General features: G+C 48.8%; 1 protein-coding gene across 1 annotated transcript in view; it reads right to left on the bottom strand.

Moving 5' to 3' along the window:
• CASQ2 (calsequestrin 2) overlaps positions 1–13,965 on the bottom strand; it is a 57,576-nt gene that overhangs the window by 23,205 nt on the left and 20,406 nt on the right. The window contains exons 2-5 of the mRNA XM_065417496.1: positions 11,876–11,960; positions 9,972–10,072; positions 6,278–6,389; positions 4,935–5,008 (exon numbers count right to left, since the gene is read on the bottom strand). Of these exons, the coding sequence (XP_065273568.1) occupies positions 4,935–5,008; positions 6,278–6,389; positions 9,972–10,072; positions 11,876–11,960 (372 nt within the window). The remainder of the gene's footprint in view (positions 1–4,934; positions 5,009–6,277; positions 6,390–9,971; positions 10,073–11,875; positions 11,961–13,965) is intronic.

Genomic DNA, 13,965 nt, shown 5'->3' with positions numbered 1-13,965 from the left:
GACGCAAACGGCCGCTCAGGTGCTCCCCCCGCGACCTGCCGATTCTACAAAGAGCTGGATGCGATACTTGGGGTTAACCCCACCTCCACTCTGAGCACCACCATGGACACTTCAGAGCCGGGGTGGAAGTAGGAGGAGGAGGAAAACGGGAGTGAGGGTGGTGGGGCGGATAGAGACACCCCGGAATCCCTGGAGCCATGCAGCCAGGAGCTCTTCTCGAGCCAGGAGGAAGGTAGCCAGTCGCAGCGGCTGGTACTTGGTGGAGAACAAACAGAAGAGCAGGTTCCCGGTAAGCGGGTTTTTTTTCGGGAAGGAATTTTTTCGGTGCGGGCTCTCTGGGAGAGGAGGGTTAGGCATGCATGCCTAGATGCCGAATAGTGCATTGATGTGGTTTATCACATCGCGGTAATCGGCCTCGGTAATCTCTTCGAATGTCTCATCCAGAACGTGTGCAATGCGCTTGCGCAGGTTTATCGGGAGAGCCACCGTGGTCCTTGTCCCAGCCAGGCTAACGTGTCCGTGCCTCTGTGCTGCGAGGGGCGGGGGACCATTGCTGCACACAGGCAAGCTGCATATGGGCCAGGGCGGAAGCCGCATTGCAGTAGAAGACCCTCCCTTGCTTCCCAGGTCACCCTCAGCAGCGAGATATCGTCCAGGACGAACTCCTGTGGAAAATGTTGGGACAGTGTTCAGTGTAGGTGCCCCCTGAAGCTGTTGGCTCTCCCCAAGGCACAGAAACCCAGAGGACAGTACAGCCCTGAAACAATCAGTCCCCCTTACTCACCATTTTGAGGCTCCCGTAGGTTATGTGTGCTCTGTTTGGGACGGGAAAATTATGCTATTGTGTAGACCCTGTGTGTTTTCTACTCCTTAAGTGCGGGGGGAATCATTACTCTGTCTGGTATAAACAATGCTGCCTCTGTTAAATGTTGCATTTTGCCTATACAGCTGCAACAACCTTGAGACCTCAGCCGTTCCTCTTATCGCCTGCTCAGAGACTGCAAAGACTCAGGAAGAGACCGCGAAAAAGCAAAGAAGACATGCTGCAAGAAGTGATGCGGCAATCTATTAAAGAGAATGAGAAAGCACAGAACTGGAGGGAGAGAGAAAGCAGGATCCGCCAGGAAAACGCAGTGCACTGGCAGCAAAGCACGGATCGGCTCATAAGCATCCTGGAGTGCCAAGCAGACGCTATCCAGGAGCTGGTAGCCATGCAGAAGGAGTAGTACCGCAAACGCAAACGCCGCCCCCCCCAGCCCTTGTCCCAAAACTCTTTCCCTTGTGCCCCACTGTTACCTCCAACCCACTTTCCCCAACTTCCGAGTTCTTCACGCCACCAGCTGCCTCCAACACCAGTATCTTCACCACCCCGCCCTGAAAACCACGACCCTTACCCTCTGCACTCAACCCCCATCACCATGCAGTATAGCTATCCTGAAGTGCAGCACTCACTGCACAGCACACCAGACAGGACATACGCGAATCTGTGATTGTACCGTTCCCCACTCCACCCCCGTGCCCTTTCTGATTCCCAAGCAGTTGTGTTTCTTTCCAATAAATAAATTTTCTTTTCAATAAATGGATTTTTTGGCTTTGAAAACATTCTTTATTATTGCATAAAATAAAGATTCCTTAGCCCAGGAAATAAACAGGCACTGTAAGTCTGCTTAGCAAACACTGATTCCTAAAGATTGGAACTACTGCACTTCACTCCCGTGCAGGGCACCAGATATCACTGCTGGTTTTCAGCCTCAAATTGCTCCCTCAAGGCATCCCTAATCCTTGCAGCCCCGCGCTGGGCCCCTGTAATAGCCCTGCTCTCTGGCTGTGCAAATTCAGCCTCCAGGTGTTGAATCTCGGAGGTCCATGCCTGAGTGAAGCTTTCACCCTTCCCTTCACAAATATTATGGAGGGTACAGCACGCGGATATAACCGCAGGGATGCTGGGTTCAGCCAAGTCCAGCTTCCCATACAGAGATTGCCAGCGGCCCTTTAAACGGCCAAAGGCACACTCCACAGTCATTCGGCCCCGGCTCAGCCTGTAGTTGAACCGTTCCTTGCTGCTGTCAAGGCTCCCTGTGTAGGGTTTCATGAGCCACGGCATTAACGGGTAAGCGGGATCTCCAAGGATCACAATGGGCATTTCAACTTCCCCACTGTGATCTTCCGCTCTGGGAAAAAAGTCCCGGCCTGCAGCTTCCTGAACAGCCAAGTATTCCAAAAGATGCGTGTGTCATGCACCTTTCCTGGCCAGCCTGTGTTAATGTCAATGAAACGCCCACGGTGATCCACAAGCGCCTGGAGAACCATAGAGAAATACCCCTTCCAATTAACGTACTCGGATCCTAGGTGGGGTGGTGCCAGAATAGGAATGTGCATCCCATCTATCGCCCCTCCACAGTTAGGGAACCCCATTTGTGCAAAGCCATCCACTATGTCCTGCACGTTACCCAGAGTCACGGTTCTTCTGAGTAGGATGCGATTAATGGCCTTGCAAACTTGCATCAACACGATTCCATCGGTCAACTTTCCCACTCCAAATTGGTTTGCGACTGACCGGTAGCTGTCTGGAGTTGCCAGCTTCCAGATTGCAATAGCTACCCGCTTCTCCACTGGCAGGGCAGCTCTCAATCTCGTATGCTTGCGCCGCAGGGTGGGGGTGAGCTCCTCACACAGTCCCATGAAAGTGGCTTTTCTCATCCGAAAGTTCTGCAGCCACTGCTCGTCATCCCAGACTTCCATGACGATGTGATCCCACCACTTGGTGCTTGTTTCCCGAGCCCAAAAGCGGCGTTCCACGGTGCTGAGCATGTCCGTGAATGCCACAAGCAATTTCGTGTCGTACGCGTTACGCGGCTTGATAGCATCGTTGGACTCCTCACTCTCACTGTCACTTTGGATCTTAAGGAATAGTTCGACAGCCAAACATGACGTGCTGGCGAGACTCGTCAGCATACGCCTCAGCAGTTCGGACTCCATTTCCCGCAGACAGATCGCGCTGCACAGAAACCGTTGAAAGATGGCGCCAAAGGTGGACGGAAACAAAGGGATTTCTGGGATGCAAAGCGATGCATCATGGGGCGTTGGGACAGGACCCAGAATCCCCCGCACCCACGCCCCCTTCCCACAACCCACGGCGCCAGAATGGGAAACGGTGCTCTGTGGGATAGCTGCCCATAATGCACCACTCCCAATGGCGCTGCAATTGCCGCAAATGTGGCCACGACAGTGCGCTGGCAGCTGTCAATGTGGACAGACTGCAGCGCTTTCCCTACTCAGCTGTATGAAGACAGGTTTAACTCACAGCGCTGTACAGCTGCAAGTGTAGCAAAGGCCTAAGTGCTGTACAACCATCAATTTCTCCAAACACCCGCTGGGAGGCAGGTAATTTAATTATTACTATCTTCATTTTGCAGATGGAGACCTGCTGCACAGAGAGATGAAGACACTTGCCTAAAATTTCATAGTGACTCATGTGCTGAGCTGTAGACAGAACATAGTAATCCTGATTCCCAGGTCTGTCTCTAGAGACTGCACTTCTCATTGCCAGCAGGTGCATGACCTGCCTATCCACGAGGAGGCAAAATTTCCATGTGCTTCTCATCCTCTAGCTGATAAATGTTCCCCTTCTTGGGGTGGGCCTCTCCACAGCTGAGTCTGTTTTACCTGCCAACTTACTGTGTAACACTTACTGCACCTTCTTGTCTAATATTGCTCCCCATGTGTGAGGCTATTCACAGTTGCCCCAGAGTCCTGTATTATTCCTCGTCTGCCCCAGCCCATTAACTTGCTTCCCCTTTCAGCTCTTGTCCCTTTCCAAGGCTATTGCCTTCTGTCCCCGTCCCTCCTTCAGTCCCCACTCTGCCCCCATCTCCCTTCATCCCTTGTTATGCTAGCCTGCCCCCGTACCACAACCTGTTCCTGCTAGAAAGGCACCGGGGCAGGAGTGATTCCACTCACCCACCTTCTGCTCCCTGCTCCCAATGGATCCTCACTGGCTGGGAGAGGAGGAGGAGAGACAATCTCCCTGTCCTCAGTGACAGTCTCACAGCTGACCCCGGGAAATGCCACTTGGTCCCTGCAGCCCTGCTGAATGGGGAAGATCATTTCAGCAGGGCTAAGGAAATGCATGACAGAGTGGAAGGGCCAGAGACATGTGTCATGTCCAATGTATGACACTTGGCGGTGCTAAACAGAGGGAAATGGGGGTGTGGGTGCAAAGCCCCCACGTTTGCTGCCCCAATCACCCCTGGATACTGCTGTGTGCAAGTCTGGAGTAGAAATTACTGGAGAATCGGGATGGTCTACTTTTTTCACATACACTAGAATTAACCACCGAATTATAGCTAAAGTGTTCACTTTACACACGCAACCCAGAATCAAGCCTCCCCCCCCCGCCCTCCCTGTGAGCAGGTTACACTTGTTTTATACACTCATTGAATGCCAAATTGGTTCAAGCTACATGACGTCACAGCTGTTTTCTGACTAATTTACACCTGATGTATAATGTACACCGCTGAATTTAGGTCAGAGACTTCTAGCAGAATTGTCTCTTTGGGACAAATTCATCCCTGGTCTAACCCCACTGAAGCCAACAGTCTCTGGAACCTGGTGCTTTGTGTTTAGACAATGACTTAGATCAGAGCGGTCACTGCTTTGTTTGGCTGGGGATAGAAGCCCCTCTTGTTTTCCAGTAAGAAGAGAATTTTCTTTGCCAAGGCCAAGTAATGCATCAGGGCTCAGGACGGAATTTAGAGTCAGGTTCTCAAAACCCTGACTGAAAACTCCCGATCTGCTGAGCTTTGGGAAAGTCCTGATCTTAATTTCACTGATTTCAGTCATTGTTAGCCTAATCCTGAACTCTAAATTGAATGCACTTTGGCTGTGCAGAAAGGAGACTGTGAGCTCTCAGGAGGGTGTTTCCGGATGCTTACCCCTTTGTCAAAGGTGGCAAAGAATTTGATGGATGGTTGGAAGTGTTCCGCTGCCTCTTCAAATGCCTTGTAATCTGAAAGGAGAAAAGACAGAAAAGGGCATTAAAGAAAAGATTCCAAAGGTATCTGACCAAACTGTGCTCTACACAAACCCAGTGGAACTTGTCAGTCAGGACCCTGAGGACTCAAGTTAATATGCAGCAGGGAAGGGAGGACTTTCTTATAGCTAAGGAATATGCCTTGAGGTCAGGAAACGGGGGTCTATTCCTGGCTCAGCTGTTGTGTGGCTTTACCCAAGTCAATTGACCACTCTGTGCCTCAGTCTCTCCATCGATAAAATGGGGATAATGGTGCTTACCCACCCCTCAGGCAGGTTGTGAAGCTACGGTCATTGCTGTTTGTGAGGCGTTTTGAGATCCTTGGGCCAAAGGAGCTAGGGCAATGCAAAGTTTTGCTATTATAACATGTTGCAGATAATAACAGTACTGAGCCTTTTTCATCTTTATTGGACTTACAAACAAGAACTATTTGGTGCTGATTTATTGTTTGTATAAATGTTTGCAGGTTCCCAAGGTATCTTTGTAGAAGGGTAGCCCATGGAAACTACAGATCCCAGCAGGCAATGCTGCAATGCAAATACTTTCCCAAGCAGCCCGACTGAGCAAGGTAATTTCCTGGTCCCAACTCCTACCGATGACAAGGTGCCCGCAGCCACCCTCCCACACACAGAGCTGCAGCTCAGTCTGAGAAATGTACCATCAGCTGGAAAGTCCTGTTCAGCTGAACTAGTGGTAATGATTTCAGTGAGTTCCTGGATGTCCATGCAAGCTCCCTTAGCCCTCACTGGGGGGGGTGGGGGGAGTTTCCTCTATGACTGCTGATATCAGCCCCAGGAGCAGCCTCCTCACTATAGTATAAGCATTGCACAGATAGGTGCTTTGTTTTGGAGGGTTTTCATCATCCTCTGAAACATCCGGCATGGACCATTATTAGAGACAGGATACAGGACTAGCTGGACGACTTGTGGCAGGGAGATAGGAAACCAGAGTAGATGGGCCAATGGTTTGTTCCGAAACAGCCGCTCCTACGACCCTACAGTGGGATTAGGATTGGAACACCTATGCTTTTGCTGTACAGTTTTTTGCTGTTTTATTTAACATGTGAATAAGCACAAACAAAGAGAGCAGATCAAAATTTCCAGGTGCTCTCAGCTCACCTCCACCTGTTGACAGAGATTTTGATCCTCTTTGGCACACCTTCCCCTCTTAAGATCCCTGATCAGGAATCCCCCACCTTGTTCCTAGAGCCCAACCAGACTAGAGCAAGGAACAGGTCAATCTCACGTTCAGAGTCTTCTCCTTTGAAGTAGCCAATGAGTTTGATCTCGTCCTCAATGCGGTCGAAGGCCTGTAGCTCCAGCTTGCTGTTGATGATTTCCACTGGGTCCTCCAGCAACTGCCATGACAAATGTATTTGATAAGCAATCCTACTTTTGCAGCACCAGCCTTCTACAGGCTACTTTTACAGAGGGCCTAAAGGGGAGGTCTTAGCTTGCTTCCCTGCTGCCAGAAGCCTTACCCAACCCCGACGGCAGGTTCCCAACCCAGCCCTGAGGCAAGGAACCCGCAGTTGAGTTGGCTGAGAGCACCCTCAGAGGGAGCTGTCAGTAAGGAAGGCTGGACCAGGGAAGTGAATGGTTGACAGAGAGAAGGTGGACAGGGAGAATTTGGGACCTGGCCACAGAATGGGGCATCTCCAGGGGGTTTGTATGAGGGTCAGATAGCTGGGTGAGGAATAGGTCTGCTGTGGGAAGACAGAAGAAGCAATCAGCAGCCCAAAGGATCACAGAGAACCTGGTGGGGTGGGGGAATGAGTGTTAGGAGGCAGGATGGTGGGTGTCTTTGGGTTGGGGGGAATGAGTGATCAGCAGCTGAGAGAGGCTGGAGGGGTGGTTGGGAGAGTAGCTGTTGATGAGGTTGAGTGTTGACACTTAAGATAGGCCAAGAAAGATTTTAAGGTTTGCCTGGGAGCAAGACTCCCATAGTGTTGCAGTTAAGATAACAATATCTAACAAAGACTGGAATTTTACTGTGCAGTAACCCTTCGCTTATTTTGAATGCTATTTTTAAGATCTATTCTTACAGTGTGCTGGCCACAAGATGTGTAACGGATGAAATTATCCAAAAAAGGGCATAATCACTGACTAGCCACCCGGTGATGATACAGTTGGAAAGTTGCAATGTAACAGGGAACCTTGGAAATAAGGTAAGGAGATGTATGTACCAGAAAGAGAAATTAGATAAAGACCAGAATGACACACAATAAGGGTAACAAGGGTGTGATTGCTCCTAAATCAGAGGGGAAGTAAGATCATCGGCAGACTGGATGTCAGATGTTAGAAACTACAGGGAAGGTCTTCCACAGCTATTGGTAATTGTATGCCTCCCTGTGTATATACTGTTTTTCTTAACTGTTTGATTAATAAATACAATCAAAGCTGACTTATCAGAGGTCTGTTATTATTAAACTCATCTGAACTGGAGAGAACACTTCTCACTAAATATATAATCACAGTTAAAATTCCTACCAATTATTGGTTATTAATTATTGACTGTAGCGGGTTGGTAACCCGGCTCCGGTCCAGAGGGGGCTGTGGCTGGAGAAAGCAGCTTTTAGGCTGAGCTGACTGGGGGAAGTGGCTGCAGCTGGGGCCACGCCCCAAACAGACTCAGCTGGCCCTATAAAGGCCAGGGCAGCCAGAAGCTCAGCAGTCTCTCTCTGAGAGAGAAGGGCCTGGCTGCAGCAAGCTAGAGACAGCCTACCTGAGTGGAGCAGGGCTGGGGACAGGCTGAGGAGCTTGGGAGCTCCAACCTGGATAGCCCCAGGCTGCGGCCTAGGAGAAGGCCAAGGGGTACTGGGGGTTGCAGGGGGCAGCCCAGGGCTAGTCCAGGGCAGCAGGTCCAAACCCCCCTTGCCACTGATGAGTGGCCTATACTGCAGTCTGCCCCAGGGAGTGGGGGCTAGTTGGTGACTGGCAGTGGCCTAGTGCTGAGGCAAGGTGGGGATAGTGGGTGGGGGTTCCCCTGGGAGGGGAGACCTAGTGTGTGGGTACTGCCAGGGGGCAGCACCCAGAGCAAGGGGCACTGGGGTCCTGGGAGGGACATGGGAGCTGAGAAGGAGAGGACAGGTGGATCACTGGCCTGCAGAGGGCGCTCCAGAGGCTGGAGAGCTAATTCCCTGGATGACCAGCAGGAGGCACCTGCAGGGGTGAGTCCACTCCTTTACATTGACAAACTATTGATTATCAACATGAGGTTATTTGAATTCCTTTAGTGCAAATGGTTGAGGCTAAAGGGGGAAGACATTGTAAACAAACACATGATGCTGGGTGACAATGTAATTTCAAAGGCAAGTCAGAGTTAGGCCTAACACTACCAGAGACTTCTGGAAAGTTTGGATCTGGATCTGAATTTTATGGCTGACCCTATCTGTGCAGTAGGTTATATCGAATCAAGTTCTGAGGGATGAAGGGGTTCCAGACCTGTCTGCAGCTCAAACCCAAGTCTAGTGCAGACCTCCGCCTTTGGTTTCTTAAGCTGCCACAGACAAGGAAAGGATTGGTCTGATTGCCCTCTCAGTGACACTGGTGTAAATCAGAAGTGACTGCACTGGAAATCATAGGATACCAGGGTTGGAAGGGACCTCAGGAGGTCATCTAGTCCAACCCCCTGCTCAAAGCAGGACCAATCCCCAGACAGATTTTTGCCCCAGATCCCTAAATGCCCCCCTAAATGATTGAACTCACAACCCTGGGTTTAACAGGCTAATGCTCAAAGCACTGAGCTATCCTTCCCGCCCTTATCTACTGAGATAGATCAGTATAAAAGCTGTATGAGAAAGAATTGGGCCCATTTTCTTTAGGGACAATTCTGATCACACACTAGATATTTTGTCATTCTTGTCCCTTGTTTGTTTGGGATTTTCTTTATTACAAGGCACCTCTTGAGAGAAGAGAAGATCTTTGTTCTCTTTCGTCACTGCATATGTTTTATATGCACATGTCAAAATACATCAAACAAAACATCACACCAAGCGACTTGTGCTACATAATAAATGACGCTTGGGTGTACATCATGTGTGTTTGCTACCTCCTACTAGAAAGTAGATGGAAAACCAGAACAGCTCCAGTGTTTGTTACTATAGGGCCCTCTAGTGGTTGTCTGACAGAGGATATGAACCCTATAACAGCTATTGATGATAGCAAAGTGCTGGGGGGCCACAAAGTCGTTGCCATAGAATCATTATCACACCAAAGCAGAGACCCTATCCCTACCCTGAGTCCATCCCTGGAGCAATATCAGAAGTAGCATCCTTCTGGTGGGAAGCCAATATGCAGCATTGTTCCCTGCAAGTCTGTACTGACGAGGGTGACCAGACAGCAAATGTGAAAAATCGGGACGGGGGTGGGAGGTAATAGGAGCCTATATAAGAAAAAGACCCAAAAATCAGGACTGTCCCTATAAAATCGGGACATCTGGTCACCCTAGTACTGACTCAGTAACCCAGCATAATGCTGACGGATGTGCCATCCTCCAGATGAGAAGCTGAGGACAAGTGGGATACACACATTGTGGGCCTGATTCTTGCCTAATTTACTTAGTGAAGCTACTTTTAATTTACACTACCATCCATGCAGTAAGCTGTTATAAACCAGGCCCTGCACCATATCTCTTGCCACCAACTTCTGGTCTCCTGTAACTTACCCTGGTTTTAGGCAGAGATGGAGTTTTTCCTGCTATCCCAGAAAATTAGCTGCCAGCCCCCATTACAGTTTTATCTTTAAACAGGGCCTGCGGTTCAACCATTTCCCCAACTGAGGTCAGGTCCCTCGTCTGTGACATACAAAAGGGTGTGGGGTAATTAAGTCATGTTTTCAGACAAGAAGGGGTTGCAAATAGGGCTGAAGCTCATTTGTGGCGAATATTTGCAAAAACATTTTGGAAGTATTTGCCCAGTTCTGATCTTATCTGTGCTTACGTCCAGGAGGAATTCAACCAAGACATCTGCAGCCAGTTCCCCGTCAAATTCAATCATACGCTCCTCCTTGAAGATATAGAGGCTTCCTTCTTCATCCAAGCCTGGAAGAAGGGGATGAAGAGACACAACATGGTCAATATGCTACAGAAAGGGTTAATGGTGCATTCTGGGAAAATATGGTTAGCAGCCCAGCTGCGTGTGCCTACTTGCCAGTGAAAGTTCCCTGTGGGAAACAAATCTGATGTATCCACTGAGAGACATCACAACTAGGGACAGGCTGGATCTGGAACCTTGGATCAGTTTTCTCTCAAACTTTGAGAAAGTTCAGTTTCTGATTTGGATGTGAGCTTCATGACTTGGGCCTCTTTCGTTTTAAAGTGCAAGAATTTTGCTAAGCAAATAAATAATCTTGGGCTCTAAGTGGTGTTCCAAAACCAAACACCCCAGAACTTTCAGAAAATTGGTTTGGATTTAGATCTGGGATCTAGACTTCATGGTTGTGTCTGGATCCCGAGAGATGGTTGTGTCAAGTCTGTATAAAATAAGAACTAACCAATAAGCCAAAGTGAGTCTCAAACTCTCTAAGACTCACCTAGACCTAGCATATGTTTGTGTGACACCATCTATATAAAGCAACAGAGGGTCCTGTGGCACCTTTAAGCCTAACAGAAGTATTGGGAGCATAAGCTTTCGTGGGTAAGAACCTCACTTCTTCAGATGCAAGTAATGGAAATCTCCAGAGGCAGGTATAAATCAGTATGGAGATAACGAGATTAGTTCAATCAGGGAGGGTGAGGTGCTCTGCTAGCAGTTGAGGTGTGAACACCAAGGGAGGAGAAACTGCTTCTGTAGTTGGATAGCCATTCACAGTCTTTGTTTAATCCTGATCTGATGGTGTCAAATTTGCAAATGAACTGGAGCTCAGCAGTTTCTCTTTGGAGTCCGGTCCTGAAGGTTTTTTGCTGTAAGATGGCTACCTTTACATCTGCTATTGTGTGGCCAGGGAGGTTGAAGTGTTCTCCTACAGGTTTTTGTATATTGCCATTCCTGATATCTGACTTGTGTCCATTTATCCTCTTGCGTAGTGACTGTCCAGTTTGGCCAATGTACATAGCAGAGGGGCATTGCTGGCATATGATGGCATATATAACATTGGTGGACATGCAGGTGAATGAGCCGGTGATGTTGTAGCTGATCTGGTTAGGTCCTGTGATGGTGTTGCTGGTGTAGATATGTGGGCAGAGTTGGCATCGAGGTTTGTTGCATGGGTTGGTTCCTGAGTTAGAGTTGTTATGGTGCGGTGCGTGGTTGCTGGTGAGAATATGCTTAAGGTTGGCGGGTTGTCTGTGGGCGAGGACTGGCCTGCCTCCCAAGGTCTGTGAAAGTGAGGGATCATTGTCCAGGATGGGTTGCAGATCACTGATGATGAGTTGGAGAGGTTTAAGCTGAGGACTGTAGGTGATGGCCAGTGGAGTTCTGTTGGTTTCTTTTTGGGGCCTGTCTTGTAGCAGGAGGCTTCTGGGTACACGTCTGGCTCTGTTGATTTGTTTCTTTATTTCCTTGTGTGGGTATCGTAGTTTTGAGAATGCTTGGTGAAGATCCTGCTACAAGACAGGCCCCAAAAAGAAACCAACAGAACTCCACTGGCCATCACCTACAGTCCTCAGCTTAAACCTCTCCAACGCATCATCAGGGGGAAAGGACCATGGATCCTGAACTCCCCTCTGGCCCTTACACAGTGAATGATTCCCTTAGAGCTGGGTGGGGCAGCATGCATGTGGAAAGCTGTCACTACCGTTCTGTCCTGTGGATAATGAGTTGGTTGCCCTCTCCAGGGCTGTCAGTGTGGTACCTTTCCCATGTGCTCTGTGTATGTTTTCAGAGATTTTAGCGATGAAACTTACCCAGCTTTTTGGCAACTTTTGCATCTTTCTTGGAATCCACAAACCCGAAGCCGAAACCTTTAGTTTCTAGGACCTGGGCAGCCAGCTGTAGGAGAACCCAGACAGGAACATAAATGCCATGAACATAGGCCACCCAAATACCCCGAGAGAACCTACTTCAATACCAAAATAAACCCCCATCTAACCACACACCCCTAGTTGGCACCTAACGCACCACACTGGAACCCATAAGGGGTATCATCAAACAATTACAACCCATACTCGATGGGAACTCCATCCTGAAAGAAATATTTCCTGAACCCCCTCTTCTGGCCTTCAAACAACCCCCCCAACCTCACCAAGCTCATCATCAGAAGCAAGCTCCCCACAGACCAGGACACATCAATTCAAAGAGGCACAAGACCCTGCCAGAAAACGGATACAAAACCTGCAGACATATCTCCGCTGCATCTGTTACAATGATCAACAGCCCCCACAACTCATCTTTCAAGCTCCAGGGGTCCTACACATGTGGTTTACTTCATCCGGTGCACTAAATGTATGGTGATGAGATATTCCAATTTTATATGGACAGTCCTGATATTCAGGGCTTTGTCTTATATAGGCGTGTATTACCCCCCACCTCCTGTCCCGATTTTTCACCCTTGCCATCTGGTCACTCTAACAATTATGTGGGTGAAATGAGACAATACACTCCTGATGAACTCACACAGGAAAATGCTAAAAGACAAAAACACCCTATCACCTGTGGGTGAGCACTCTGTGTCTGACCTCTCAGGCCTCATCCTCAAAGGAAACCTGCACAGCACCTTCAAAAGATGAGCCTGGGAGCTTAAATTCATAACTCTGCTAAACACTAAAAATCATGGTCTCAATAAAGACACTGGATTTATGGCTCATTACAACAATCTGTAACCCACTAACTCCCCCTTTTTGTCCTATGACTACAGGACACGTCACCTTGAATGGTCCCTTAGAATATGTGCTAATTACTTATGCCAAACAGTCTGTTCAATCTTGTATTTAGCTGTGACGATCTAAGCACCTCTTCCAGGTGGGAGGAAGAGCTCTGTGTGGCTCAAAAGTTTGTCTGTCTCACCAACAGCTGTTGGTTTAATAAAAGATATTACCTCACCCACCTTGTCTCTCAAATGAACACCACAAGACAGTTAAAAGTCATCAGGACCAACCAGGATGGCACCATAGTGACAGGTGACCCACATTCTGCTTTCTGGGCAGAACTGATATGTGGATCATATCACTTGCCATTTCTTGGCTGAGGTATGCTACCCATAGGTCACAATGACTGGATCTCATCTCACTCGCTCACAGACCTGGGTTGGCTTAAGATAGTATCTGCTGCTAACTACTCTCAGATAGTCAGGTGTTGGGAGAAGGCTCACAGCCCGAATCAGGGAGGCACAGTTGAAAAAAGATCCATTTGCATTGATATAAAACACATAGTCCCCAGCCTATGGCACCACGCAGAGGGGAACCCACTTATTTTAACCCAGAGATTTCTACCCACAGTAAGCAGCAGATAACAACCGGAAACTTGGGGGCCAAGCTCACTGCAAAGACAAACTGTGCCCAAGTCATTGCCTTGCTCAGGACACGTGTAGGGGAAACAGAGATGCAGAGAGATGAAATGACTGGCCTAAGGTCACATAGTAGTCAGTGGCAGAGCTGGGGCATGTCTGAGTAGAACCCTGAAATACAGACCAGTGCCTTATCTACTAGAGTCGCTTGTACCGCTGTCTGTGTCTGCCTCTCTTGCTGCTCCTCTTGGTCACTAGGGGCTTTTCTTTTCGTCTCCACTCTCTGCCCCCTTTGTCATTGTCTCTCCTGAATGAACCAGAAGCCCAGGAGTGTTCAATGCAAACATGCTTCAGCCGTTTGGGAGAGATATGGTGCTGTGGGAAGCAGAGAGCTATGATGTCACTGGATCCAAATTAGCCAGTCAGACTGTTTCAATTAACTTCAGAGGCCAACTGGATACTGGCAACAAGACAAACAAAATCCCAATACAAATTGGCTGAGATAGCACAGGAAATGGCTTCTAATGACTAAGCACGGCCCGCTCCACTGCA

This window comes from Emys orbicularis, chromosome 1, assembly GCF_028017835.1.
Source record: "Emys orbicularis isolate rEmyOrb1 chromosome 1, rEmyOrb1.hap1, whole genome shotgun sequence".
Lineage (NCBI taxonomy): Eukaryota > Metazoa > Chordata > Testudines > Emydidae > Emys > Emys orbicularis.
The sequence above is the reverse complement of the archived record's forward strand: the minus strand, read 5'-3'. Positions and strand labels throughout refer to the sequence as shown.